This window comes from Xenopus laevis, chromosome 1L (assembly GCF_017654675.1).
Source record: "Xenopus laevis strain J_2021 chromosome 1L, Xenopus_laevis_v10.1, whole genome shotgun sequence".
NCBI classification, from domain to species: Eukaryota; Metazoa; Chordata; class Amphibia; order Anura; family Pipidae; genus Xenopus; species Xenopus laevis.
The window spans coordinates 152479534-152504673 of NC_054371.1; the positions used below are offsets into that span (position 1 = coordinate 152479534).

The following is a 25140-nucleotide window of genomic DNA, read 5'->3' on the forward strand; positions in this document are numbered from 1 at the left end:
AACCTCTGGAACTCTCTTGCTGGCAGCAAATCTCCTTCTGCCAAGCTCTGTCTCTCACAGCACCTAATTTCCCTGGAGAGCCCTGAGCTATGGGAACACAGACCTTTTACATTTTCAGGTAGCTTCTCCCTCAGCTGCCACTTAATTACATTGGTGAGAGTGAATATTAACCTACCTCTGCTGGATATCCCTCTGCAACACATATCTTGCCGTTTAAATGCACTATTTTATATGCATTTTCCTCTAAGACAGTGGTGTTTCCCAAACACCCTCTCATACTATGGGGCACATTTATTATGGGTCGAATATCGAGGGTTAATTAACTCTCAATATGCGACCGTCTACCTCATTTCCTACGATCGAACGATCGAAGGAAAAATCTTTCGATCAAACGATTAAATCCTTCGAATAGAACAATTTGAAGGATTTTAATCGATCGATTGAAGGATTTTCCTTCAATCAAAAAACTTTAGAAAACTGATGGGGAAGGTCCCCATAGGCTAACATTGTAGCTCGGTAGGCGAAGTGGCGAAGTATGTAGCCAAAGATTTTTTTAAAGAGACAGTACTTTGACTAACGAATGGTCGAATAGTCGAACGATTTTTAGTTTGAATCGTTCGATTCGAAGTCATAGTCGAAGGTTGAAGTAGCCAATTCGATGGTCAAAGTAGCCAATAAAAAATCATTTTTTCTTCTATTCCTTCACTAGAGCTAAGTTAATGTGCCCCTATGTGTGACTATTTTTCTAATATTGAAGTGTAAAGTGTCATTTTTCACCTTCTGAAGCAGCCCGGAGGGGGGGGGGGTTTGCCGACTCTGTAAACTGTTCTAAATGGATACATTTAGTTGATACATTTCTTATCTTTGTCCCTGCTGAGCAGAATCCCTGAGTTTCATTACAGGTTTGCGGGTTGGGCCGTGGGTCTTCTCAATTGCGATATTTACTCCTTTTTTCTGGTCACAGCTACTTCCAATGACGTCACTTCTGGTTTACAATGACAGCACTTCCTGCTTTACTCCTTTTTTTCTGATCATGTCTACTTCCGATGATGTCACTTCCGGTTTACAATAACAGCACTTCCTGATTCTTGATGGTCAGCGGGTCGAGTGTCTGGGTTGCAGATAGGGTACTTGCGGGTAGGGTCAGGTAGCGGTTCCAAGTGGGTAAGAATGCAGATTGCGGGTCCGGGTTGCGGATTGCAGGTTGCGGATATGGGTTGGGTACGGGTCCCAAAAAATGGACCCGCGCAGGACTCTAATTCCAGGGATGCTGCTGAGAAATGTATCAACTAAATGTTACAAAATTGTAACAGTTTAGAGTCTTCACCTGAATTACTGAGCTGCCAGACTCATACACCAGAGACATGAACATTCAACTTTAACCTTAGGGAAAAACCTTTTGGAAAAACAGTAAAAAATTAATTATGGAAAGTAATTGAAAAAAGTCTTTATTTCTGAGGGACAATCTAAAAACAACTTAATTGAAAAAAGTGTTTGGAAGGTGAACAACCCCTTTAACAAGCTTTCAAAAAATTTGCCCACCACTGATGTCAAATTTACTGGCCTATAATTGCCAGGCTGAAATTATAATCCCTTTTCAGATATAAGAATGACATCATCTTTTCTCCAATCCATAGGTACCATACCAGATGAAAGTGAATCTGAGAAAATTAGAAATAGGGGCCACTCTAAAACTGAAGTAAGCTCTCTTAGAACACGGGGGTGTATGCCATCTGGCCCTGGTGCCTTGTTTACATTCATTTTTATTAAAGCTTTATGAATCATATCATGAGTCAGCCACTCACTAGATTGACAGGGCAGCTATGAAGTGAGCCTGGTAACTCTGACTCCTCTATTGTATACACTGAAGAAAAGTACTGATTTAACATTGCATTTTCTGTATCTGTTACAACCATACTGGTACCATTATTTAAAGGAGCAACACTCTCCACCTGCATCTTTTTACTATTAATATACTTTTTATACATTTTTGGGGTTAGTCTTAGCTTTAGCTGCAATGCACTCCTTATTTCCAATCTTTGCCTTCCAGATTGCTGTTTATTTATTTATTTATTGAGCCACATAGGGTTATTCTTAGAGCTTCTACATTTACTCCTTATTAAGGGAATAAATTGGGAACAGTAATGATTTAATATAATTTTAAACGGCAACCATTTCTGTTCTGTGTTTTTAGCTGAAAACATAATGCCCAAATCTATGCTTTGAAGAGCAGCCCTCAAGGCACTAAAATTAACTTTTCTAAAATTCATGATTTTGTTGCCCCAGTGTGTATTTGTTTTTGCACCATACATTAAATGATATCATATTATGGTCACTATTATGCAGGGGCTCTATTACTTGCACATTCACTATCTGTTCTGGGTCATTAGAGATCACTAGATCCAGTATAACATTTTTTCTGGTTGGCTCCTCAACAAGTTGTGCCATAAAATGGTCCGGCAAGTTTATAAACTTGTTCCCATTAACTAACCTGGCAGTGCTGTTGCTCCAGTCAGCATATGGGTAATTAAAATTCCCCATTATCATTACTTTCTGCAAACTAGCAGCCTTTTCTATTTACATCAGGAAATTAGCCTCCTCACTTACATTAGGGGGTCTATAGCATAATCCTACAATTAATTTGCTGGACTCTACAACTCGGTGAAGAGCTCAACTTAAAGGTGAACAACTGATTTAGTATGTTTTTTGATAGAGAGAATAAAGTAAAGGTAAAGCTCTATTTTGTCTGCATTATTGTGTCACTATTTTCTGCATATGAAACCTGCTTGCCTGCCATTATAAAGCTAATCTTTCCACAGCTGGATTTTCATCTAATATTTCTGCATTATACATTATACATTCCACAAAAAAGGTTTCTGGCATATACATTTGCTTTTATCTTGTAAATGCCATTGTTTGTTAATGTATTTTTTGCCCCCTACTGCAAGATTATGGAACGGCAGGATCAGAGTTTTTGCTGCACTGCTCTGAGACTATTTGTCACTGTGTGTCTCTAGCACAGTAATACACGGCAGTGTCTTCAGTTTGTAGATTGTTCATTTGCAGATATAACTTGTTGTTATTATTGTCTCTGGAGATGGTGAATCTTCCTTTAAATGAATCAGCATAGTATGTGCTACCCCCGTCGTTGCTAATACGAGACACCCACTGTAATCTTTTCTCAGGATCCTGTCTAACCCAGCTCATCCAGTAGCTACTGAATGTGAAGCCAGAGGCTGTGCAGGACAGTTTGTGAGACCCTCCCGGCTTTATCACCACTGACTCTGACTGGTCAAGTTGTACATCACAGTGAACACCTGAAATAGATTAGATATGAAAATAGTTCATTATAAGTAATAGCTTGAGGAATGGAATTATCCAGTATCTCCTGAACATGCTTACCTGATAAACCTGAGAGGAACAATAAACAAACTATAAACAACTTCATACTGACAGCGTGAGTTATGGTACTGGCAGTTGGATGTAGAACATCTAATTCCTCTGCTTTGGCTAGGAGCTACAGGTTTTTTTTAAGGAACTAAACAGAACATTTGAATTGTATTTGCATAATTTGCTACGGGTTAATATAACCAACTTGACCGACTACCGGCCTATTTGTAAAAGATAAATATTTCCCAACAAGGAAACTATACAATTTGGTATTATTGTCACTAAAGGTTCCAGTGGAAGCTGTGCAGGGCAATTTGCAAGACCCTGGCAGCTTTCTCACAAACAGAAAGTACATGAAATATGTTTTGCTTTTCATAAAGTGCAGTAGAATCCATTTTTTTAAACTTTCAAATAGGTTTTTAAAAAATAAAATTGCAATATTCAGCTTCTAACAAAAAGTCTACATATATTTATTTTATGTATGAATTCATCTTATTACTTCATCCCCAATAGCCCTCAGCCACTGATAGAAAAAAACATTGAGCACGTTTGCTTGTTGTAGGTAATAAATCCTCTTACAAGCCTTGCCCTGTGTGTGATGAAGGATTCAAAGATACTAACCCACAGCTACCAATAAGATGTTTGCTTTTAAACAAACTTCCAATAAATCCTACGTAGTGATTTGTTGCTTTATGTGACTAGAACTGTAACAAACTTTGAAACCTTTTATCAGATAAAGGAACAGCAAGTGGCATTGTTTTTACAAAATTCAAAACATAAAAAGTTATAGCCTTGAATAATTTATATTATTTTCTTTATTGCTTCAAGGCTATATAATATTATGAATTTTTTCAAAACAATGCCACCTGCTAATTAGTTAAAAAGAACTTCTGTCCAACTGTAAAATCAGTGGCAAATAGAAATGTATATTTTTTTGTAGTCTGGCTGCTTCTCAACTAAGTGCAAGGGCCAGAAAGGTTTCCAACATGTAGTAATGCTTTCTGGCACTAGTAATACATAATACTGTACATAGATGCTTCGCATATGTTTAATATGTAGCTCTGACTTGTCAGACAAGTGGCCCAATCAATCCCTTTCAGATCACAATTGCTGTGACTTTGGTGTAATTTATGAGGTTTTAATCATTCCATAAACGAATTCAGTATTTCTCATGTCCAAGTGTAACATCAATGGTCACATGTATAATATGGTTTATTAAAATAGTAGTATGTCTGTAGAAAACATGTTAAGGGCCATTTACTTACACACTAACAGTACATTGTGATACCTAGGAGGTGGTGGGGACATCCGCCGCCTCACCTGCAGTGATGCCTGCCACCTTCTCTCTTCCGATTGGCTCCTTCTGCTGCGTGCCGCTCATGCACGTCTTTCTATTCGTTGCACCGCGTGTGATGTCAACCCGTGCAAAATTCAAAATGCATAATTCTCCCTGCCAAACATACTGTAGGTCTATTTCCTGATGTTCCTGGTGTGATTCAATTCTGATTATCTGTTCTTTGACCCCTGCCTGTCCCTGACTTCTGCTAGTTCGCTGCCTATACCGACCTTTGCCTTTTACTGATTACTCTAGTATCCTGTACTGTGTTACTAATTGGTTTTGGCCCCAGCCTCTGTCCTTGACTACATTCCTGGCTCCTGATTCTATGCTGCGCTGTCTGATTGGTACGGACCTCGGCCTGTCCCTCGACTACTCTTCCTCTTTCCCTGTCCTTCCAGTCATATGTTATGGTTTCCTTGTCAGCCCAGAACTCTCGCTTTGGTTATCTCTCTTTAATACCAGACAACATCAGAATTGCAGAGGGCTCCTCCCAAAGTGAAAAGGCCATGACCAGAACCTTGGCTTTTGTTCAGGGTTTTGGGATACCAAAACTTGACATACATTGTGCAAATTGCAAATTCTAACATAATTGTAGTGGCAGGGGGGTATTTCATGTGACACAATTTGCAGCCAATGCATCAGATTAGCGTATTTGGATTTTGACACGTTTGCAGCTACCACCAGGCCCGTACTGGCAATCGGCAGTTGCAGTTAAACATTGTCGCACCCTCTGCTTCTACCTTCACTTGCAACTGTGTCTTTTGGGTTTTATAAATAAATTTGTTTGAGGAAATTAGTCTGTTACCTCACAAACACAACCAAACATCACTGGTGTCCTTTTATTTGCCCTACAGGTTGTTTACATTAATCCAGATAACCTATCTACGTTTTGCCTCTAGCACCTTGCCTTTAATAAATACACTGGGGCTGATTTACTCACAGATGCTAAATTAGTTATCGCTCTACATTTGGAGACCTTAATATTTAAGATTTATCATTGGTTCCCCATAACAGCAATTTGGACCTTTCCTTAAATTTTCAAGCTATTGATTGATTTATATAGGAAACTGCACTGATAAATGATAGCATATATGCCAGTATATCACAGTTATTTTTGGGATCATTTTTATCTGCATACATGGAGGGTGAACAGAGCCACAAGGTGGACATGAATATATAAATTTTAACACAATATATGTGTGGCTGAGTACAAGAGCATTGTGTGTTTACATGTGGGCTGCTTTGATTTTTTTTTGCCCGGGCTGCTTTTTACTCTCAGTCCGGGTCTGGCTACTACTTAAATGTGGCATAATCTCCATGGTTCCCTTGTCTCAATATGCACACTGTTTTTTGCAACAGGAGGCAGAATGGAAGCACTGGCTCTGAGTGCAACTGTATGGAAGCACAAGGAGCATGTTTGGATACAAGAGCTGTCAAGTTACTCTACAACCGTAACCGTTTTGTTCCCATGTAGAGTAATATAAATAATTAAATGACATGACTTGTTTTACATGTCTTTCTAAATGTATTCTTAAAATGAATGTTTAATTTCCCACTCCCCTTATACTTTCCAGGAGCAGTTCAGTTAGACTGGTTGCCAATATTCTAAATAGAATATTAAAACATTTTATAGGTTAGGTGTATAACATTTTAATTGTTAATATTTGATACATTATCTACTGCCATTTCTCTAATGCTGCTCAGAAATGTTTTATTTAATGTATCAAAGTTTAACAATTCAGTCCGTCAGGGTTGAGTGGAAGAGGGTACTAGAGAGCTCATTGATTATGTCTATATTCATATGCCTATTATGATTACCTTTTTGATTCCTAAATAATAACCCTAGCTCCCTGTTCTTTATTGATTTCCACTATGTAAATCCAGCAGGTGTGCCATTTGTTGCATGCTCTGTACAAATGCAGATAGGCAACATAAGAATGGGGACAATTAAACAACTGTATTTTAATGCTTGCATTTTATTAGTAAAACAGTGCAAATAAAAAATTGAAAACAATACATTTTGTAAAGGTGAACTGCCCCTTTACTATACTGTAACAGTTGTTTTACTAGAGATGATACAATGGAAGAAAAAGGTCCCAAAACCATGGTATATTTTGGTGCCTACTTTAAGGCTGCAATATAATTAACATGAATGATAATGGGGCTGTCAAAGCAAAGTTAACTTTTTTTTGTGGTTTTACATTACTGTGGAATATGACTAAACATTTAGTTATTGTCTGAGTTCCTCATTCTCTTCTGTCACTGTGTCTCTTGCACAGTAATACATGGCAGTGTCTTTAACTTCCATCCCATTCATTTGGAGGTAGACCTGCTTCTTCCCAGTATCTCTAGTAATTGTAACTAGGGATGTAGCGAACGTCGGAAAAAAAAGTTTGCGAACATATTCGCGAACTTGCGCAAAAATGCAAGCGGTTCGCGAACGGTTCGCGAACCCCATAGACTTCAATGGGAAGGCGAACTTTAACATCTAAAAAAGACATTTCTGGCCAGAAAAATGATTTTAAAGTTGTTTAAAGGGTGCAACGACCTGGACAGTGGCATGCCAGAGGGGGATCAAGGGCAAAAATGTATCTGAAAAATCTGCCTGTGTGTGCTTGGAAGAGATAGTGTAGGGGGAGAGCTGTTAGTGATTTCAGGGACAGATGATAGTAAGTTTGCTGGCTAGTAATCTGCTTGATACTGCTCTGTATTGGAGGGACAGAAGTCTGCAGGGATTTGAGGGACATTTTAGCTTAGGTAGCTTTGCTGGCTAGTAATCTACTGTTCTCTTTAAACAACTGCCATACGTTGACCTTGTAGGCATTGTTTGCCCAGTTTTTTTGGACGCAGCCACTGAAGCACAGTTGCCAGAAAAATATGCCATATAAATGCTGAAAATAGTAATTTTTCGCCATACGTTGACCTTGTAGACATTGTTTGCCCAGTTTTTTTGGTTGCAGCCACTGAAGCACAGTTGCCAGAAAAAAATATGCCATATAAATGCTGAAAATAGTCATTTTTTGCCATACGTTGACCTTGTAGGCATTGTTTGCCCAGTTTTTTTGGCCGCAGCCACTGAAGCACAGAGGCCAGAAAAAATATGCCATATAAATGCTGAAAATAGTCATTTTTTTGGTCGCAGCCACTGAAGCACAGTTGCCAGAAAAATTATGCCATATAAATGCTGAAAATATAAATTTTTTTGGTTGCAGCCACTGAAGCACAGAGGCCAGAAAAATTATGCCATATAAATGCTGAAAATATAAATTTTTTTGGTTGCAGCCACTGAAGCACAGAGGCCAGAAAAATTATGCCATATAAATGCTGAAAATATAAATTTTTTTGGTTGCAGCCACTGAAGCACAGAGGCCAGAAAAATTATGCCATATAAATGCTGAAAATATGCATTTTTTTGGTTGCAGCCACTGAAGCACAGAGGCCAGAAAAATTATGCCATATAAATGCAGAAAATATGCATTTTTTTGGTCGCAGCCACTGAAGCACAGTTGCCAGAAAAATTATGCCATATAAATGCTGAAAATATAAATTTTTTTGGTTGCAGCCACTGAAGCACAGAGGCCAGAAAAATTATGCCATATAAATGTTGAAAATATGCATTTTTTTGGTTGCAGCCACTGTAGCACAGAGGCCAGAAAAATTATGCCATATAAATGCAGAAAATAGTCATTTTTTTGGTCGCAGCCACTGAAGCACAGTTGCCAGAAAAATTATGCCATATAAATGCTGAAAATATAAATTTTTTTGGTTGCAGCCACTGAAGCACAGAGGCCAGAAAAATTATGCCATATAAATGCTGAAAATATGCATTTTTTTGGTTGCAGCCACTGTAGCACAGAGGCCAGAAAAATTATGCCATATAAATGCAGAAAATATGCATTTTTTTGGTCGCAGCCACTGAAGCACAGTTGCCAGAAAAATTATGCCATATAAATGCTGAAAATATAAATTTTTTTGGTTGCAGCCACTGAAGCACAGAGGCCAGAAAAATTATGCCATATAAATGCTGAAAATATGCATTTTTTTGGTTGCAGCCACTGAAGCACAGAGGCCAGAAAAATTATGCCATATAAATGCAGAAAATATGCATTTTTTTGGACGCAGCCACTGAAGCACAGTTGCCAGAAAAAATATGCCATATAAATGCTGAAAATAGTCATTTTTTGCCATACGTTGACCTTGTAGACATTGTTTGCCCAGTTTTTTTGGTTGCAGCCACTGAAGCACAGAGGCCAGAAAAAATTAAACCAGTAGGGTTTGCACCCTAGTTTGTAACGGTGGCGGAGGGAGGAGGACGCTAAAGGACAGCTGTGTGTGGAGTCATGAGGCTTGAAGAGAAGGACAGCTGCATAGAAGTCAGAACAAGTCTTCCGGCGTGCAGTAACCCTCCGAGATCCACCCCTCATTCATTTTAATAAAGGTCAGGTAATCGACACTTTTGTGACCTAGGCGAGTTCTCTTCTCAGTTACAATCCCTCCTGCTGCACTGAAGGTCCTTTCTGAGAGCACACTTGAGGCTGGGCAAGACAAGAGGTTCATGGCAAATTGTGACAGCTCTGGCCACAGATCAAGCCTGCACACCCAGTAGTCCAGGGGTTCATCGCTCCTCAGAGTGTCGATATCTGCAGTTAATGCCAGGTAGTCCGCTACCTGCCGGTCGAGGCGTTCTTTGAGGGTGGATCCAGAAGGGTTGTGGCGCTGCCTTGGACAGAAAAACATTTGCATGTCTGACGTTACAGACTGGCCAAAGGGCTTTGTCCTTGCAGGTGTGCTCGTGGCACGATTACTGGCACCTCTGCCCCTGGAATGTTGATGAGTTCCTGAAGTGACATCACCCTTAAAAGCATTGTACAACATGTTTTGCAGGCTGGTTTGTAAATGCCGCATCTTTTCGGACTTGTGGTATGTTGGTAACATTTCTGACACTTTATGCTTGTACCGAGGGTCTAGTAGCGTTGCGACCCAGTACAGGTCCTTCTCCTTAAGCCTCTTGATACGGGGGTCCTTCAACAGGCATGACAGCATGAAAGACCCCATTCTCACAAGGTTGGATGCAGAGCTATCCATCTCCGCTTCCTCATTATCAAGGACTGCATCATCCACGGTCTCCTCCCCCCAGCCACGTACAAGACCAGGGGTCCCCAAAAGGTCACCACTAGCCCCCTGGGAAGCCTGCTCCTGTTGGTCCTCCTCCTCCTCCTCCACAAAGCCACCTTCCTCCTCTGACTCCACTTCTGGCACCTCTCCCTGCGTTGCAGCAGGTGCCTGGGTTCGTTCTGGTGATTCCGACCAGAAATCGCGCGCTTCCAGCTCCTCGTCACGCTGGTCTACAGCCTCATCTGTCACTCGTCGCACGGCACGCTCCAGGAAGAAAGCGAAGGGTATTAGGTCGCTGATGGTGCCTTCGGTGCGACTGACCATATTTGTCACCTCTTCAAAAGGTCGCATGAGCCTGCAGGCATCGCGCATAAGCACCCAGTAACGGGGGAAAAAAATCCCCAGCTCTGCAGATCCAGTCCTACCACCCAGTTCAAAAAGGTACTCGTTGACGGCCCTTTGTTGTTGCAGCAGACGTTCCAACATAAGGAGCGTTGAATTCCAGCGAGTCTGGCTGTCAGAAATCAAACGCCTGACTGGCATGTTGTAGCGCTGCTGAATGTCAGCAAGGCGTGCCATGGCTGTGTAGGAACGTCTGAAATGGGCCGACACCTTTCTGGACTGGGTGAGAACGTCCTGGAATCCTGGGTACTTGGAGACAAAACGTTGGACTATTAAATTTAACACATGTGCCATGCAGGGCACATGTGTTAAATTGCCCAGTCTCAACGCTTCCAACAGATTGCTTCCATTGTCACACACCACTTTTCCGATCTGCAGTTGGTGTGGGGTCAGCCACCGATCGGCCTGTGACTGCAGAGATGACAGGAGTACAGATCCGGTATGGTTTTTGCTTTCCAGGCACGTCATCCCCAAGACAGCGTGACAACGGCGTACCTGGCACGTCGAATAGCCTAGGGGGAGCTGGGGGTGCACAGGTGTGGAGGAGGAGAAGGAGGACCCAGCAGCAGAGTAAGAAGAAGAAGAGGAAGAAGACGAGGTAGAGAGCGATGGAGGAGTAGAGGTGGTGGCAGAACCGCGTGCAATCCGTGGCGGTGACACCAACTCCACTGTTGTTGTTGAGCTACCCATTCCCTGCTTCCCAGCCATTACCAAGTTCACCCAGTGGGCAGTGTAGGTGACATACCTGCCCTGACCATGCTTGGAGGACCATGCGTCAGTAGTCATATGGACCTTTGGCCCAACACTAAGTGACAGAGATGCGGTAACTTGGCTCTGCACATGCTGGTACAGGTGTGGTATTCCCTTTTTAGAAAAAAAATTGCGGCTGGGTACCTTCCACTGCGGTGTCCCAATTGCTACAAATTTGCGGAAGGCCTCAGAGTCCACCAGCTGGTATGGTAAAAGCTGGCGGGCTAAGAGTGCAGACAAGCCAGCTGTCAGACGCCGGGCAAGGGGGTGACAGTCAGACATTGGCTTCTTACGCTCAAACATGGCCTTCACAGAAACTTGGCTGGTGGCAGATGACTGGGAATGGGAACAGGTGGTCAAGGTGGAAGGCGGAGTGGAGGGTGGTTCAGACGGGTCAAGGAGAGCAGAGGTAGAGCAGTAAGATGCTGGACCAGAAGGAGTGTGGCTTTTAGTTTGCCTGTTGCCTTTGAGGTGTTGCTCCCAAAGTGCTTTGTGCTTGCCGCTCATGTGCCTTCGCATAGAAGTTGTACCTATGTGGCTGTTGGGCTTACCAAGGCTCAGTTTCTGACTGCACTCATTGCAAATTACAATGCTTTTGTCAGAGGCACACACATTAAAAAAATCCCACACTGCTGACTTTTTGGAAGTGTGCGATCTGGCGGTAACAGTAGAAGTTGGCGGCATTGGCGGCAATGGCGGGTGCGTTGGCCGGCTGAACACAGGTGCCGATACATGTTGTTGCCCTACTGATCCCTGCGGGCTGTCCTCCCTGCTTCTTCTAAGTCTTATTCTCCTACTGCCTCTCTGACTCTCCGTCTCTCCATCTGAACTACCCTCCTCTTGCTCTCTTCTACTAGGCACCCACAAAACATCAATCTCCTCATCATCATTCTCCTCAGATGCATCAATTTCTTCTGACACATCACAGAAGGAAGCAGCAGCGGGGACCTCCTCCTCATCACTCATTATGTCCATCTCTGTCGTGTTCTCTGCCAGAATTAAATCTGGTGTAACGTCCTCATCTCCTTCATCTTCTTCTGGCAATAATGGTTGCGCATTACTCAGTTCAAGAAACTCATGGGAAAATAACTCCTCTGACTCCAGTGAAGAAGGGGCACCGGTGGTGGAGGAAGTGTTACGTGGGGTGGCCATAGCAGTGGAGGATGAGGAGGATGTTGTGGTAAAGTTAGAAACGGTAGAGGATGGGGTGTGCTGTGTAAGCCAGTCAACTACCTCTTCAGCATTTTGGGAGTTCAGGGTCATTGGCTTTTTAAAACTGGGCAATTTGCTAGGGCCACAGGATTGCATAGCAGCACGGCCCCTAGCACGGCCTCTGCGTGGCGGCCTGCCTTTGCCTGGCATTATTTTTAAAAAAACAACAACAACAAAAACTCAGTTGGTTTTTCTGGAAACGATAATACACACAGCTAGATGGCAGTTTGAAGAAAACAGTGTGCAAATAATGCCTACAAGATCAACGTATACACTACTACAGCGGTGGATACGGATTACGTAAAATATATGAATGCTGCTTGAAAAAAAGTAACTCAAGTGGTTTTTCTAGAGACGATAATATTATCAATATTTAGACAAAATGTGAACAAGCTCACACAGCTAGATGGCGGTTTGAAGAAAACACTGTGCAAATAATGCCTACAAGGTCAACGTATACACAGCGGTGGATACGGATTACGTAAAATATATGAATGCTGCTTGAAAAAAAGTAACTCAAGTGGTTTTTCTAGAGACGATAATATTATCAATATTTAGACAAAATGTGAACAAGCTCACACAGCTAGATGGCGGTTTGAAGAAAACACTGTGCAAATAATGCCTACAAGGTCAACGTATACACAGCGGTGGATACGGATTACGTAAAATATATGAATGCTGCTTGAAAAAAAGTAACTCAAGTGGTTTTTCTAGAGACGATAATATTATCAATATTTAGACAAAATGTGAACAAGCTCACACAGCTAGATGGCGGTTTGAAGAAAACACTGTGCAAATAATGCCTACAAGGTCAACGTATACACTACTACAGCGGTGGATACGGATTACGTAAAATATATGAATGCTGCTTGAAAAAAAGTAACTCAAGTGGTTTTTCTAGAGACGATAATATTATCAATATTTAGACAAAATGTGAACAAGCTCACACAGCTAGATGGCGGTTTGAAGAAAACACTGTGCAAATAATGCCTACAAGGTCAACGTATACACTACTACAGCGGTGGATACGGATTACGTAAAATATATGAATGCTGCTTGAAAAAAAGTAACTCAAGTGGTTTTTCTAGAGACGATAATATTATCAATATTTAGACAAAATGTGAACAAGCTCACACAGCTAGATGGCGGTTTGAAGAAAACACTGTGCAAATACTGCCCACAAGATCAACCCACAAGATCAACGTATACACTACTACAGCGGTGGATACGGATCTCGTAAAATTTATTATGGCTGCTTGAAAAAAGTCACTCCGGTTTTTTTTCTGGAGACGGTAATATTATGGATATTTAGACAGAATGTGAACAAGGTCACACAGCTAGATGGCAGTTGGTTGAATAACACACTGGGCAAAAAATGCCTACAGGGCAAATAATGCCTAAAAGGTCAATTTATACACTACTACAGCGATGGATACGGATTACGTAAAATTTATTATGGCTGCTTGAAAAAAGTCACTCCGGTGTTTTTTCTGGAGACGGTAATATTATGGATATTTAGACAGAATGTGAACAAGGTCACACAGCTAGATGGCAGTTGGTTGAATAACACACTGGGCAAAAAATGCCTACAGGGCAAATAATGCCTAAAAGGTCAATTTATACACTACTACAGCGATGGATACGGATTACGTAAAATATATTATGGCTGCTTGAAAAAAGTCACTCCGGTGTTTTTTCTGGAGACGGTAATATTATGGATATTTAGACAGAATGTGAACAAGGTCACACAGCTAGATGGCAGTTGGTTGAATAACACACTGGGCAAAAAATGCCTACAGGGCAAATAATGCCTAAAAGGTCAATTTATACACTAATACAGCGATGGATACGGATTACGTAAAATATATTATGGCTGCTTGAAAAAGTCACTCCGGTGTTTTTTCTGGAGACGGTAATATTATGGATATTTAGACAGAATGTGAACAAGGTCACACAGCTAGATGGCAGTTGGTTGAATAACACACTGGGCAAAAAATGCCTACAGGGCAAATAATGCCTAAAAGGTCAACTTATACACTACTACAGCGGTAGTAAAATAAAAAAAGTAAAATAAAAAAAAATGAATATTAAAAAAAAAAAATTAAAGTTGGTGCTGCTGAACTACTAGGAGCAGCAGATTAGCACACCAGTCCCACTCCCCAACACTGCTAGACTAATAGCACTGGGCTCTTATAGTAGTAGTAGTAGTAGTAGTAAAACAACAAAAAAATAAATAAAAGCAGTCCTTACAAGGACTACTGTTATTGCAGCAGTCAGCAGATGAGATCAGAAGCAGGACAGCTGCCCACTGCAGCTACATACAGAGCACTGCAGTAGAAGGTAGATTACTAGCCAGCAAAGCTACCTAAGCTTAAATGTCCCTCAAACCCCTGCAGACTTCTGTCCCTCCAATAACAGAGCAGTATCAAAACGATTACTAGCCAGCAAACTTTCAACTGTCCCTGAAATCACTAACAGGCAGCAGCTCTCTCCCTACACTATCTCTTCAGCACACACAGGCAGAGTGAAAAAACGCTGCAGGGCTTCGGTTTTTATAGGGAAGGGGAGTGGTCCAGGGGAGAGCTTCCTGATTGGCTGCCATGTACCTGCTGGTCTGGGGTGAGAGGGCAAAAAAAAGCGCCAACAATGGCGAACCCAAAATGGCGAACGTCGCGCGACGTTCGCGAACTTCCGGCGAGCGCGAACACCCGATGTTCGCGCGAACAGTTCGCGCCATCTCTAATTGTAACTCGGCTTTTCAGGGAATCAGCAATATATGTGTTCCCACCAGTCGCTATAGTTCCAATCCATTCCAGTCCCTTCCCAGGAGGCTGCCTGATCCAGTACACATCATTGCTAGTTAGCTCAAACCCAGAAACTGTGCAGGTCAGTCTGAGTGACTCTGAGGGTTTCACAGTTCCAGGACCAGACTCTTGTAATGTCTGAGAGAGGATACCTGCAAAGACGAGAGGATTGTATTAAATATTATATGGTTAAAATAAAGTTACTAAAATATTTTATCTGTTCCTTACATGATGGAGAAAAAAACATTAAAATGAAAAAAATAATGAAGTCCATGTTAACAGGAAATGTCATTCACTAATTGTCTTACAGGAAATTGTTAATGTCTTATATACTGTAAGGAAAATAAGGATTTGCATAATACAATCTGCTTATAAGACAGCTTGAGGAAAGGCAGTGTTAAGCAATAATTACATTAATCAAACTGACCATTTAACTTAATATAAAATAGTGCAATAATTTAAAAATGTTTCTACTGCATTTGTGTCATTTCCTAGACATTTTCTAGGATATCTTCTCTGCCTTCAGTGGTTTAGAATTTAGTTTTATTTTTTAATGGTTTTATAATACTTTTAAATCTGTTACATTTTTATAAATGACCTCTCACATAGAACATTTCTTTTTTCATCATCAATAAGCAGGTAAATTCATGTACAATCTGATTATCTACATTGAGCTATAAACTGTCATCAACTTGCTTTATCCATGTGCTAAGTTCTGTAGCGGAAAGTTGGAAAATCCCTGTGAGGAGATTTATCAACTCTGTTGAAAACATCCAGGAAACATCACGTGTCTTAATTTTCTTTATTGTATTTGTTTGTTTGCAAGCCTTAGGCCCAAACCTATTTCATCTTTATAATATTTTATATTTGATTTTTTTGTTACATTATTTTATGACAAAAATGAACCAAAGTAAATAAAATGTAACTTTCAGCATATGAAAATCTTTAAAAAGCAGTTTTCATCTCAAATAGTTTTCTATCCCCCAAGACAAGCAACAAGCATTGTCCCTGCAGTACCGACCTAAAGTTATGAATTTCTCACTCAGACTGGAACCCCAGCCTTACGAACAGACTATTTCTGCCTCAGCCAATTAAATTGTGCAAGCATATGTATATTACTAATATTAGTGTCCCAATTGTCCGAATCCAAAAATCACGAAAAATTTGTGATTTTTTTTTAATAAAATCGGGCTTTTAAAAAATCACGAATTTTTCGGAATTTATTAAACCCCAAGGCTGGAAAACTCAGAATCTGAAAACCCGGCATCTCAGACCTGTTGAGGTTGCATATAAGTCAATGGGAGAAGTCCCAATGATTTTTTGATACATGTTGGGTCTCGTGCAATACCCCAAAGTTTTCGGAGGTTTCGGGCAAAAATCTGAGGTTTCGGGTGAAAACTCAGAAAAAATCGTGAAAATCTGAGTTTTTACTGCTAAGCTAATTTTCTTGAAAATGTAATAATAAATAAGCGTTAAAAAACCCGAGCGGCTTAGATCGGAGTTTGTAGCAGAAAATATTGAGATAAGTTCGGACCTTGATAAATAACCCCCTAAGAGATAAATAAATAAAATGTTCCTAGAAAGTGAATATGGTTTGAATGTATAAATGAGATATTAACATGAGTTTGCTTCCACCTACTGCAAGATTACAGAAGAACATGATTATTGTTTTCACTTTTCTTTGGAACGGTTTGTCACTGCAACTCTTACAAAGCAGTATATGACTGTGTCATCAACGTAAAGTGTACACAACAAGCAGGCCTGAACTCTCAGATATATGTGGTGCACCACAGGGGTTAATAAATAGTTAATAACTAAATAGTATAATTTTATACTGGAAATACGCCAACAAACAAATTCAAACAAGCAGAAAAGTGCCCTGCTGTGAAAATCATATTAACCATTCAATGAGAAGACAGGACAAGTCGATGCATCAGACAACAAAATGGACGATTAAGTGCTGCAGTGCTGTGTTGTGTTTGAGTGGGGGTGGGGTCCTGTGATTCTGAAAAATGGGACCAACTAATCTGAATCCCTGAACCTAGATTTCTTCAACCAACTCCTGCAATTGCACAAAAGCACAGGAGTGTATTGCATACATAGCGCTTCTCATTTGGTAACAGCTGTAATCATTTTGGCCACCACTAGTGATGGGCGAATTTATTCGCCAGGCGCGAATTCGCGACGAATTTGCGCGTTTCGCCGCCAGCGAATAAATTCGCGAAACGCCTGCGAAAATTCGCGGCAAAAATTCGCCGGCGTCAAAATTTTTTTTTCGAAAAAACGGACGCCGGCGCCAAAAACGGGCGCCGGCGTCGGAAAAACGGGCGCCGGCGTCAAAAACGGACGCCGGCGCCAAAAACGAGGCGCCGCTTTGCAAATTTTTCAACGTTTCGCGAAATTTGCAAATTTTTCGGCGAAGCGAAACGGCGCAAATTCGCCCATCACTAGCCACCACTATTCTCCATCCAACAGCAGTGGCCCCATGTGCTAATGGCTAAAGACCTGGTGTTTTAATCCATGCATATATAAATATATATTGCTCAACAGCCAGAGTTAGATTAAGGGGTGCTGACATACAGTATGCATCGAGATGTTAAAATTAGAAGTATTTTCGATACACAAACTCAATTGTGTTGCTAAAAAGGAATTAAATAGCTTAATGTTTGGCTTGATTTATGAAGGAAATGACAATTCAGAGAGATCTAATTCTGGGACTGCAGTTATCCTGTATTTTTCTTAAATTTATTTTCTTGGTTAAGATATTCCACAATTGTATTTGTGGAGGATGTGTTAATTACAGTATATCTTTTCACTGGAATATAGATAAAGTTTATGATGATATTATTTTCTAATGTTGTAATGTGAATCATGTATAAGTCAGAATGTGTATACAATATAATATTTACATAGAAATGTTGGCAATAAGCGTTACCAGAGCACCTGAATATTTTACCAGCTTTCACTTAAGGGGTTATTTCTCTAGGGCAGAACAATTACTGGCTGCGTTGACACCCAGCTCTGAGCTCCCCAAACACATTGACCTGTGTCAGAAGATGGAGGCTATAGAGGAAATGCTACACCAACACTATATTAGTTTGACAGAAAACAGACACCATACCTATTTGACAATAAGATAAATATGTAAGTGAACTAACTTTCATACAAGCCCTTTTGCCTAGTAACTAAAGGAGCTGATTGTGTAGTGATTTAAAGCCATAGGCGCTATTAACCTTATAGGTACCTACAGAGGCAGAATTGCTTTGCTAGACAAGCCCTCTGTGCCATCATGTCATCATGCTTTGTTCAAGATCTCTGGCTTCTTGTAATGGGATTGCAGCTCTCTAACCCCCATATGTAATAAAAGATAAAAGGCACTAAGTTTACCCAGTAATAGTAACCCATAGCAAACAATAAAATGTTTGCTTTTAAACAGATGACCAGTAAATTCTACCTGCTGATTGGTTGCTATGGATTGCTTCCCTGGGCAAACCAATGCCTTTTTTTTATATAGCCCTATTTGTTTCTGGAAGAAGAAAAGGATGTTTGGGAACAGCCTGTCAGAAAGAGTATAACGGTTATTTACAAGTGCATTTGTGCTCACAAAATATTATGCATATTAGTAAAATATACCATTTATGGCATTTGTGTCAACAGCTACTCCTTGGACTTCTGCATAGTTTCACTTTGCACTACTGGGTCCACCCCTCCTACTCTTTGCACTTGTAAAAAGTACTACAGTGGCGTAACTACCAGTGGTGTGACCGCGGGTGAGAATGCACCAGGGCCTGCACTCCCTTGGGGCCCACTGGAGCCACAATAATAGTTATCGCGAGTGGCAGGGGGAGAATTTACAGCGTGCATGCCAGCAATACTCCAGCACCCAATTCATGGGGGGAGGCCTTGACAGGGGGGCCTGGTGCCCACCCTGTGCCAGGGCCCACCTGCAAGTAGTTACGCCACTGGTGTACTGATTGATTCAGGTGAACCCTGGAGCTTCTGCCACGTCCAGAGGTTTTCATATTGACCCGTGCCAATTGACAAAGCAAACTTGCATCTAAATAACCATGCACTGGTGTCATATAAAAGAGAGTAAGATTACCACAGGGTCTGAAAGAAAAGAGTGGGCCTAGAGAATGGCAGCATTTTGGAAAAAGTGCAGCACAAAAGCTGATTTAGGAGTAGGCTGTACAACATGGCTGAAACTGTAACAGGATGCTAACTTAGTGGTGGTTCAGAATGATGTGGGAGAGGCCCTAGGGTAGTTAGTTAGGAAGACTATGTTTTCAGCTATAAGAAACACTTACATTTTGTGTTGCCATATGAAAACAAGCACCCTGTTAAAGGGGCTGTTCACCTTTAAATTAACCTTTAGTATGATGTAGAGTTAACTTAAAGGTGAAGCACTGATTTAATGTGTTAGAGAGAATAACGTAAAGGCTAAACTCACTTTTTTCTCCATTAATATGTCCCTGTCTATTCTCTGCATAAGAAACCTGATTTCCTGTCATTATGAAAGCTATCCCACAAATTTCCCACAGCTGGATTTTCATTGAATAATTCTATTGCTCTGACACGTTTCTGCATTATACATTATACATCATTCATTCCACAAAAAAGGTTTCTGGCATATACATTTGCTTTTATCTTATGCATTCCATTGTTTATTGTGTCTTTTTTGCCCCCTACTGCAAGATTGTGGAAGGGCAGGATAAGAGTTTTTGCTGCACTGCTCTGAGACTATTTGTCACTGTGTGTCTCTAGTACAGTAATACACAGCAGTATCTTCAGTTTGTAGATTGTTCATTTGCAGATATAACTTGTTGTTATTATTGTCTCTGGAGAGGGTGAATCTTCCTTTAACTGAATCAGCATTGTATATGGTACCCCCATTAGGATAAATTATACATAACCACTGTAATCCTTTCCCAGGAGCCTGTCTAACCCAGCTCATATCAATGTTACTGAATGTGAAGCCAGAGGCTGTGCAGGACAGTTTGTGAGACCCTCCCGGCTTTATCACCACTGACTCTGACTGGTCAAGTTGTATATCACAGTGACCTCCTGAAATAGATGAGACATAAAAACAGTTTATTATAAGTGATACCTTGAGGAATGGATTTATCTAGTATCTCCTGAACATTCTTACCTGATAAACCTGAGAAGAACAATAAACAAACAAGAAACAACTTCATACTGACAGCGTGAGTTATGGGACTGGCAGTTGGATGTAGAACATCTAATTCCTCTGCTTTGGCTAGGAGCTCCAGGTTTTTATAAAGGAACTAAACAGAACATTTGAATTGTATTTGCATAATTTGCTATGGGTTAATATAACCAACTTGACCGACTATTGGCCTATTTGTAAAAGATATACATTTACTTATACAAGAACTTTAAAGTATTATATATTCCCCCAAATGTGATTATTATTTTTATACCATGTACTGGGCCAAAATACAATAAACATTTGAGAAAAATGTGGTGTTAATAAGTGAAAACGCGAATGGTACCTGATGAAAGCTCATTATAATGTTCCGTTTTTTAAACATTCCTGGAGATCAAAAAGAAACTACCCAATTTGGTATTATTGTCACTAAAGCTTCCAGTGGAAACTGTGCAGGACAGTTTGCAGCTTTCCCACAAATGGAAAGTAAATGAAATATGTCTTACTTTGAATAAAGTGCAATAAAATCCATGTTTTAACTTTCACATAGTAAAAATAAAGTAAAAATAGTAACACTGCAATATTCCATTTCTAACAAGAAATTCTACATATATTTATTCAATGTCTGACTTCATCTTATTACTTCTTCCCCAATAGCCCTCAGCCACTCAGCCACATTGAGCACATTTGGTTATTGTAGGTAATAAATCCTCTTACAAGCCTAGCCCCGTGTGTAATAAGGGTTGCAAAGGTGATAACCCACAGATACCAATAAGATATTTGCTTTTAAACAGGCTTCCAATAAATCGTACATGGTGATTTGTTGCTTTATGTGACTAGAACTGTAACAAACTTTGCACCTTTTATCAGAAAAATGAACTGTAGGTGGCATTGTTTTTACAACATTCTTAATATTAGACGTTATAGTCTTGAAATGATAAAAAAATGAATGTAAAATTTCAGAACGCTCTTCTGCTAATTTACATTATTTTCTTTATCATTTCAAGGCTATAACTTCTAATATTGTGAATTTTGTAAAAACAATGCCACCTGCTAATTAGTTAAAAAGAACTTTTGTCCAACTGTAAAATCAGTGGAAAATAGAAATTTATATATATCTGTAGTCTGGCTGCTTCTCAATTAAGTGCAAGGGCCGCAAAGGGTTCCAACATGTAGTAATGCTTTCTGGTGCTATTAATATGATTGGAAACATACATAATACATACCGTATATGCTTCCCATGGCTTTAATGAGTACATCTGCCATCTGACTTGTCTTGGCCCAATCAATCCCTTTCATATCACAATCGCTGTGACCTCAGTGTAATTTATAAGATTTTAATAATCATTCCATAAACAGTGAATTCAGCATTTCTCATGTCCAGCTGTGTCATCAATGGTCACATGTATAATATGGGGTATTAAAAGAGTAGTATATCTGTAGAAAACATGTCAAGGGCCATTTACTTTTTCAAGTACATTGTAATACTTGGGAGGTGGTGGGGACATCCGTCGTCTCACCTGCAGTGACGCCCGCCACCTCTTCCCTTCCGCTTGGCTCCTTCTGCTGCATGTGCTCATGTGTGACTTTCTATTTGTGGCAGCGCGTGTGATCCAATTCACGGCAGCCATCTTCATCTTCGGCATTGTGTCTTCTTCCGGCACTTAGGCAATTTCTGTCAATTTGGCTGCATGTGCGGTTGTCACGAACTAGGAAATTGCTCCAACTGCACATACGCCGCCACGCCGGTTTTGTTGTCAGATTATCGAAGACCCATCTGCACTGAGGGGTAAGTTAGGGGCATTTGCCTGGGGTAGCAGCTAAGCTTGGGGGGAGGGAGGGGGCCTATGTGGGGTAGGTTTTTTTTTTAATAAGGGGTTTGTTTCTCTTTTAAGGTATGAAGATCCAAATTATGGAAATATCCATTATATAGAAAACCCCAGGTCTGGAGCATTCTGGATAACAGGTCCCATACCTGTATATACTGTATTAGGCAGGCAAATGAGGATGATGCAAAGGTCACCTCCAGCCTACAGATAGCAATCCGGAAACAGTAAGGCTGATGCCATATGACTGTGTAGGGAATGCTGGAAAAGAAGAAGGCAAGGCAGGAAGGCAAGGAGGTAGCAGGCACAGATCTGGCAGCAGCAGCGAGATCCCCTGGGAGGCAAAGTTGGTAAAGTGCTGGGAAAGCTGCACCAACTGCAGATTCCACTTAGTGTGTCAGTGGGTGTCAGTCAGGGAAGGACTTCACTCTTCATTTAGGCCACTAAAGGGACTCAGGGAATTGTACCATAAGAACCAGAAGGTTCATTAGTCAGGCCCCTTCTCTGATCAGAGTAGGTTAGAGCCCCAGGTTCCAGCGCCTGTTAGGATCTTAGTTACTGGCCCAGTTATATCCAAAGGAGAGCCAGGACTAACTACTGGACACTGCACTCTCTGGAAAAACCATATGGATACACATGAACGGATTGCAAATGTACTGGAATTCATGAATGAAACACCAGAGATTACAGATAAGTGCCCACCAACGTAAAGTGTACACAACAAGCAGGCCTGAACTGTCAGTTATATGTGGTGCACCACAGGGGTTAATAAATGGTTAATAAGTGTATTACTTTGTTCTTTACTGATATTCTTTGTTTGTTCATGGTTCTGATTTTCATGTTCTAGTAAAACAGAGAGTTCCATCTTTACTTTGTACCCGTCTGTTTAAGGAACCCATAACTTGCCAGGCTACCCAGAAGGTAATTTGGTACAATATATATATATGAAAACACAGTACGCAATGATAATAATAGATCAATTTCTCCTGTCTACATAGAAAATGGCGCATAATCATAGCAGGCTTTATGTTATCCTCTCTCATCTACACACACACACACACTTACTTATATTAGCCCTTAATTTATAATTGTATACTGAAAACAAACCAACAGGCACATTCAAACAAGCAGAAAAGTGCCCTGCTGTAAAAATCATATTAATCATTCAATGAGAAGAGAGGACAAGTCGATGCATCAGACAACAATATGGACAATTAAGTGCTGCAGTGCTGTGCTGTGTTGCAGTGGGGTTGGGGTCCTGTGATGACTGAGGATTCTGCAAAATGGGACCAAGTAATCTGAATCCATGAACCTAGATTTCTTCAACCAACTCCTGCAATTGCACAAAAGTACAGGAGTGTATTGCATACATAGTGCTTCTCATTTAGTAACATTATCAACTGTGAGCATTTTGGCCACCACTATTCTCCATCCAACATCAGTGTGTCAATGGCTAAAGACCTGGTGTTTTAATCCAGATGCATATATAAATATATATTGCCCAACAGCCAGAATTAGATCAAGGGGTGCTGACATACAGTATGCATTGAGTTGTTAAAATTAGAAGTATTCTCGATACACAAACTCAATTGTGTTGCTCCAAAGGAATTAAAAAGCTTAATGTTTGGCTTGATTTATGAAGGAAATGACAATTCAGAGAGATCTTATTCTGGGACTGCAGTTATCCTGTATTTTTCTTAAATTATTTTTCAGTATTTTTTTCTTGGTTAAGATATTCCAAAATTGTATTTGTGGAGGATGTGTTAAATACAGTATATCTTTTCACTGGAATATGGATAAAGTTTATGATGATATTATTTTCTAATGTTGTAATGTGAATAATGTACAAGTCGGCACAAGAATGTGTATACAATATAATATTTATATAGAAATCTTGGCAATTAGCTTTACCAGAGCACCTGAATCTGATCCACCATTTTACCAGCTTTTACTTAAGGGGGTTATTTCTCTAGGGCAGAAAAATTACTGGCTGTGTTGACACCCAGCTCCTCAAACACATTCACTTGGGTCAGAAGATGGAGGCTATAGAGGAAATGCTACATCAACACTATATTAGTGTGACAGGAAACAGACACCATACCTATTTGACAATATTTGACAATAAGGTAAATATGTAAGTGAACTAACTTTGATACAGGCCCTTTTGCCTAGTAACAAAAGGAGTCAATTGTGTAGCGATTTAAAGCCATAGGGGCTATTAACCCTATAGGTACATATAGTGCCATCATGTCACAACTCTGGAATGCTTTGTTCAAGATCTCTGGCTCCTTATAATGGGAGCTCACTAACCCCCATATGTTATAAACGATAAAAGGCACTAAGTTTACCTAGTAATAGTAACCCATAGCAAACAATAAGATGTTTGCTTTTAAACGGTTGGCCAGTAAATTCGACCTGTTGGTTGCTATGGATTGCTTCCCTTGGCAAACCAGTGCCTTTTTTATATAACCCTTTTAGTTTCTGGAAGAAGAAAATGATGTTTTGGAACAGCCTGTCAGAAAGAGTATGCAGGTTATTTACAAATGCATTTGTGCTCACAAAATATATTAGTAAAATATACTGTTTATGGTACTTGTGCCAACAACTGCTCCTTGGACTTCTGCATAGTTTCACTTTGCACTACTGGGTCCACCCTTCCTCCTCTTGAGATTCTTGTAAAGTGTACTGATTGATTCAGGGGGGCCCTGGAGCTACTGCCACCTCCAGAGGTTTTCACATTGAACCGTGTCAATTGGCAAAGCAAACTTGCATCTAAATAACCATGTACTGGTGCCACATAAAAGAAAGCAAGATCACCACGGGGTCTGAAAGAAAAGAGTGGGCCTAGAGAATGGCAGCATTTTTGGAAAAAGTGCAGCACAACAGCTTATTTAGAAGTAGGCTGTGTGACATGGCTGAAATACGGAAGGAAATCTCTGATCTGTGAGTAACAGTATGCTAACCTAGTTGTGGTTCAGAGTGTGGGAGAGGCCCTAGGGTAGTTAGAAAGACTATTAGTGATGGGCCAAAAAATTTAAAATTTAGTCTTACCTGAAATTTTCATTTTCTTTAGTCCAAAGGCAGCACACAAATGAGTATTACCTCTGCTCCTCTCCTGGTAGGACAGAAAAAAGA

At 40.4% G+C, this 25140-nt stretch overlaps 1 protein-coding gene and 2 gene segments (V, D, J or C); all 3 read right to left on the reverse strand.

Moving 5' to 3' along the window:
• The window catches only part of LOC101027262 (uncharacterized), an 834796-nt gene that overhangs the window by 691966 nt on the left and 117690 nt on the right, over positions 1-25140 (reverse strand).
• LOC108714897 lies at positions 2981-3493 on the reverse strand. The segment is given in 2 exon segments: positions 2981-3317; positions 3403-3493. Coding segments are annotated over 2 exon segments (363 nt in total).
• LOC121400768 lies at positions 19745-21825 on the reverse strand. The segment is given in 3 exon segments: positions 19745-20076; positions 20162-20297; positions 21646-21825. Coding segments are annotated over 3 exon segments (633 nt in total).